At 34.4% G+C, this 6209-nt stretch overlaps 1 protein-coding gene across 4 annotated transcripts in view; it reads right to left on the bottom strand.

Annotated features, from left to right (window-relative positions):
- Positions 1 to 943: 943 nt before the first annotated feature.
- The window catches only part of LOC128183158 (myoneurin-like), a 25775-nt gene continuing 20509 nt past the window's right edge, over positions 944 to 6209 (bottom strand). For all 4 annotated transcript variants that reach the window (XM_052852057.1, XM_052852066.1, XM_052852082.1 and 1 more), the window contains one exon: positions 944 to 4867. In XM_052852057.1, the coding sequence (XP_052708017.1) occupies positions 3912 to 4867 (956 nt within the window). In that variant the 3' untranslated portion in view covers positions 944 to 3911. The remainder of the gene's footprint in view (positions 4868 to 6209) is intronic.

Genomic DNA, 6209 nt, shown 5'->3' with positions numbered 1-6209 from the left:
AACCAGTATGGAAGTAACAAAGAATTTGTAACACATTCATGCTAAACACTTTGTCCAGTACTAGCACTTTTGGGGAGGAAAAAAAATTAAAAAAAGAAATTACAAGAAAATTTCTCAAATTACATCGATAAGGAAATGTTTATAAGTAAGTACATATGCAAATTCCGAGCCTGTGCTTACAGTGGTACGTAAAGACAGAGAGATAGCACCTTTTGAGTTTGATGATTAAAGGATAAAAAAGCACCTAGTCCGCCCTTCCTCTGCTGCCTTGACTGACGTGGAAGGTCTATGCTGCGAGATAATTTGCAAAAGAAGAACTCTTCACAAAGGATTAAAATGGGTATACAATTGGACCATACTCAAGAGCACATCTCAGTGACCAAAAAGGTCTCAAAAAGTTATAAAAAGAGGGGGAAATATTGGATAGATTTAGGACTGGTCCTAAAAAAAAAACTTGGTGATTGGTAAGCATAGGCTGGTTTTTGTAGCATAGAAACACAGAAAAAATGGAATGTATCAACACTCGCATGTCACAAGACACATCTACATACATTCAGCATAAATAGTACTTTGATTTTTAAGACTCTCTTTCGAATACATTATAAATTCATTTTAACATCATATGTAAAATGTACAAGTATATTTCTTGGTTTGTTTTTTGTTTTGTTTTTTTTGACACTGCTCAATTATAGTCTTCACAATACAACAACACAACACAACAATTAAACATAGAGTGCACCAATAACAGCACTATTATTATACATAACGTATCCGTAGGGAATCGAGTCAATACATGGGATATGTACAAACAACCAGCATAAAACTTATATAAATTGATACTCATTTGCTTTTTAACAATCCTAACTTCCTCATTCTATTAAGACCCCTAAACCCCATCAAACAAAGATTATTAGTCATGTCTATGTGTTTTTTCCAAATCCATGACATTTTATAAGGAAGCCCTGAAAAACTTGACAATTTACGATTCTTCAGAATTTGAATAACTGCATGCTAAAATTTCCCCTTATCTTGAATCAACTGAACAATGCTTCTTTTAATTCCACTGAAAATTTCCAATATGTCAGAATATGTCACAAAGTCATGCTATTATTCATATTTGAATGGTATAATTTTACAAGGGGGAAAACATTTCCAATATTTTTGACCCAGTAGAAATCCTGGCAGTTAAATTTCTATTGTCACAATAAAAATGATGAGTATTCAAACTCCCATTCTACAATTGGTCATAAATTGTAAGAGAATGCGACACACAACAGTAAATAATGCACAATTTTGGAAATCAAGATGGAAGTCGGTTCCCCATTAATGGAATTCTGCCGTTATTTTGAAATTCAATTGAAATAAAACATATCTATCTAATTATATCATAATCACAACTTGCTTCTCATAAATCATTTATATTCCACTTTAGAGGAGAGTCAGATTGAAAAATAACAAATGAATAGCAATTTATGTCAGGATCTGGAATAATAAGCCAATATATACTTGAGTCTAGAAACGGGAAAAGTTTTTTGAATTATGCAACATTACAACAGTAATTGGAAGCTTCTCCTCATACATACAAAGCCAGAAAAAAAAAATTCAGCCCTCCCTCTTTGGTTGTTACATAATCTACACTTCCCCTTGTCTCAAGAAATAAAAATATATGCAAATTATGTAGGAAGCTCACATTTTGGTTATTTATTGCTATGATTTGAATAATAAAAGGAGGAAATTTATCAACCCCCCCCCCCTCCCCCCCAAAAAAATCCCCAAAACTTTTAAGGGTGTAGGAGGAGGGTAGGTTCAAAACCTGGAAGACACTTAATAAAGTCCCTTAATAAGACTCATAAAACAGATTAGTTTGATTTTTAGTACATAATTACTAAGGTTGGGCAACATTTTATCATCAGGCATTGCTCATTGCTCAAGCCTAAAAATCAATAGATTACTTATAGCTTTGATAGCTCTGAATGTCATTTGGTGTATGAGTAAAGAAAACATAGAAAACCTAAATATGACTCAAGTTGTGGTCAATATTGCGAAGCATCATCTTTGACTCACTGAGTTTTAATGAGCTCAAAAGTAGCCCCTCCCATAAAAAAAAAAAGAATCAGTTTTTCATGAGAACATTATAACCATATATGGTTACATTTTTTAAGCCATGAATTTTTATTTGAAATCTTTCCCATCTGTTCTAAAAAGTATAGAGTATAACCTTGTGAAAAAGATTTGAAAGCTGCACCAAAATATTTTTCTCTAAGAAAAGAACTTGGAAGAAAATTGCTAGAGTTTGCTTATAAAAATTTACCCCTCTTTCAATGTGTAAATTCTGACAAAGATACATAATGCAGCACCTATCAAGGCCATTGTAATGTGTGAAATGTGAACAGGGGGTCAAATTAGGGATTATTCTGGAACACAAAAAAAAATTAATGACTCATTTATACAAAAATAAAATAAAAAGACATAAAATGCATTTTTCCCAAGACAAAGAACAGTCAAACATAAAATGCGTTGACCTTTCTGGAGATCCATTTACATATTTGAATGACATCTTACATGTTGAAAAATATCAAATGACAAAATTAGCTTGTTCAGTAAGAAGTGAAGACATGAGATCAAGAGAGATTCAACCTTCTGTTACCAAAACATACCTTTGACAAGGTGTTTCACCGAAATCAGAACACGTGTTTTATATACTTTTTTCTCCAAGACTGGGTCTAGGCCTAAGAAATCTATAGGTAAACAAGTTTAGTTTGGGAAAATTAATTGGATTTGATCGAATTATGTCCAAAAAATTATGGGGAATTCTTTCTTGTTCTTTTTTAGACTCAAGTACACATCCTTAAAATTCCATTAACTCTTCATAAATGCTATGTATACTACAGTAAGTCACCGCGTACACATGATTTAGTTTAAGGGCAAAAAAAAAAAAAGTTCTCATAAATAGGTGCTTTCATCTTCACAAAGAGATCATCATGTTAATCATTTGTAAATAAATCATCAATAAAAAAGCCATTTGTTGTATATATCTTGTAAAATCAAGTAACTGGACGAAATAAAATCATAAATACAGCTTGGAATAATCAAACTTCACAACCAGTCTACAATGGAGGACTGTGCATAATCTAGCGATTCAATATGCACTCATCCCCAACAAAAAGTCTTGGGCCATAATGATGAAAAAACCAATATGAATTAGTAAATATCATTAATAAATAAAGCACATGAGATATTGATAAAATGATTAAGTGGATGTTTCCAACACATTGGTTGGTAATGTAACATTTAAAAAGAAAAAAATTTAAATGGCATAAAAGTTTCCAATGAAACTTCTTAATTAAATCATTAATATGACACGTGAACAACACACAATAGATATATAATTAGGGGTTAAAATAATCATCTTTGGTTCTATCAACCGCTGTTTGCCTCCATGTATAAATATAAAGTTTTCATCTCTCGAGAGGCCACCACGCTAGTAAAAGTGCACAGCTATTTGGTTTGGTTTTTTGTTATGAATGGTTCATGGAGAGAGCGGTCTTGGACCAGACGATGGGATGAAAACAACACTGATGAGAGTTCTGCCAAGCAGTCGCTGCCAGCTCATGGGTTTTTATTGGTTTTGTGAGAGAACTCGAGTCCCTCATGATATGTTTCTAAGATGACATGGGAGAAAAAAAAAAGATGCAGTATTGCACACTGGAACACTTGAGAGAATGTGATGATGTCCATGACAAGTAATGCTTTGGAACTTCTGAGACAGATCTTCCTAGGGTAACTGTTCTTCCTAAAAAATTTCAGATTTTTTATTTCTGCCATTAAAAAAAAAAGCTTATGAGAAACATTTGCCATTTTTTCTTTTCTTTGTTTTGGTGCATGGTTCACTGGATTATGGGTTTTAGGATTTATTCAACCATTTCATCCTCTTGCATGTTGCTTTCAATCACGTCATGCAGCAACTCGTCCACCGAGTCTCCTTCTGCGCTGATTCCCTTCTCTTCAAAGTTTAGGTTGGGGACCAGTATACTAAGCATGCGAACCACGTTTTGCCGCAGGAGCCTCAGTTTGGTCTCGTGGTTACAATTCTCACAGGAACCACCATTCACCATGACTTTCAGCAATTGGTCAGCTTCATTTTTGGTCATCTCCAAAGGCTCTCTTGCATTGTTGTTTGGCTTCTTGCTCAGATCGATAGCACCATTTTCTCCCTCCCTCTGCATGTTTCCATTGTTGTTGCTGATTTCTTTTAAAGGCGTCTGTTGGTTCTTGTGGTGAGAAACCAAGGACAAGGGCTGATGTTGCTCTAGCATCTGAGCCTTGTTTAAAATATTGTTGTTATGATTGAAGATGGGTGATGTATGACCATTGATGAAATGACTGGGACTAGATTTCATGTGCTGGAAATGAGGGCGATGGGGCGTCTGTGGAGACAGGCAGAACGGGTGTTGCTGCTGCTGCTGCTGTTGCTGATGTTGTTTGGACATTGGAGATAAATGAGGTGACTTGTTCATTTGGGGAGACAGTTGTGGCATGCCCTTAGGAGACAGCATTGGCTGTGGTGGAAGCATGGGGCCTTGGGGCATCAGAAGAGAGGGGTGGATCTGGAGTGGGGTGGAGCTCGGTGGAAGGTGACCTTGACTCTGACTGAGACTTGGTGGTGGGACCATGGTGGGTGCACTGGAGGAGTTGAAGACGTCAGGCACCACATGCTGTAGGTAGCCCATCCCCCGCGGGGATCTATTCCTCTTCTCCTTGATATAGTAGGACATGATGCCATCATGTTTGTTGATGATGTGGCTCTTGAGGCTGTGGCTTTGGCTGTACTGGACTCCACAGGCACCACATATATAAGGTCTCTCCCCTAAAAGTAAAACAAACAAAAAAAAACGCCTCAAAAACTATACTTCATGAACAGATTAATACTGAAATTAAATTGGCAATTCACATCATGAAAAAAAAAATCCATGCATCATTCAATGTATCAAACAGGAAGTTTAAGATTTAAAGAAACCTGGGGAAAAGTTGATCCTAACAATAACTTTTAGACCAGTACAAGGTCAAACAATCTTTGATTATTTTAGAATTGCATCATTGGGAAGAAGGGGGAAGGGGGATGAATAATTTCTATGTATTTTCTACGCATACAATTTCAATGAATTCTTTAGAATTTCATAGCAATGTACTTAGTGACCAAATATAAATCTTGATGAATTCATTTAAACGTGCAAGAAAATCCAGTCCAACTTCCTTATTAGGTACTCTTGACACTTAAAGATATTCCATGACTTTGAAAAAAAGACAGAAAAATTAAGACGTAGATAGTTTACACAAAAACACTTGCAGAAAATTTACCTTTGGAGCCAAAACTTCCTCCTTAAAAGGAAGAATAAGGAAAAGGAATAATCAAAAATCTTTGTTAAAATTGATATGTTGCATAAGTATGAATGTCTTTAAAGTTTTGAAATACTTCCACTAAGGTCACAGTTATAATCAGGGTCTATCTTGAAGGTGTTTTTTTTCTAAAAATCAAGTTGAGATAATGCAGGGGAGGATTTTGATGTTTTATCTCATATTAAACTTTAAAAAGTCTCAGTTTATCTAACAATTGTATCAATTTTCATTTAACACGGAAATAAACTGATTTCAATTAAATGTACAAGATAATGATGTAAACATCCAGAAGAAACGAATTTCATACATGTATGCACAATCACACCATGAAAGATAAGTTCCATATCAAATTATCAAAGTTGAGTACATTCATTTACAAAAAAGAAACGAATTGACCTACCAAAAAGAAAGAAATAGATTGGACCACAACACCTGATTTTCCTTATCGAAAGCTAAGGGATCTCCATAATACATTAAGTTTCTCTTTCCTTAGGATTTGCAAACCACTTAATGACCAATTATTTTGCAATCTATTCAATAGGTTTGCAGGTAAGACAGGAAAACCATATCAATGACTGGCATCAGTTCACTTTACATGGGAAAAAAAAGGACACCCTATTCAATATGCCAAAAACAAATTATCAAATAACCATTTTACTCTTTTTCTGAATAATAAAATGATATACCTGAAAGTCCTAAATTCTAAACAAATATTTTTTGCTTTAAAAAAACATGACAAGAGTCTCACGTTATCAAATTAAAATATGCAAAAACAACGTAATTTCAATCTCTAATTTATGACTTGTGCAAAG

The sequence above is a fragment of the Crassostrea angulata genome, chromosome 1 (genome assembly GCF_025612915.1).
Source record: "Crassostrea angulata isolate pt1a10 chromosome 1, ASM2561291v2, whole genome shotgun sequence".
Taxonomy (NCBI): Eukaryota; Metazoa; Mollusca; class Bivalvia; order Ostreida; family Ostreidae; genus Magallana; species Magallana angulata.
The sequence above is the reverse complement of the archived record's forward strand: the minus strand, read 5'-3'. Positions and strand labels throughout refer to the sequence as shown.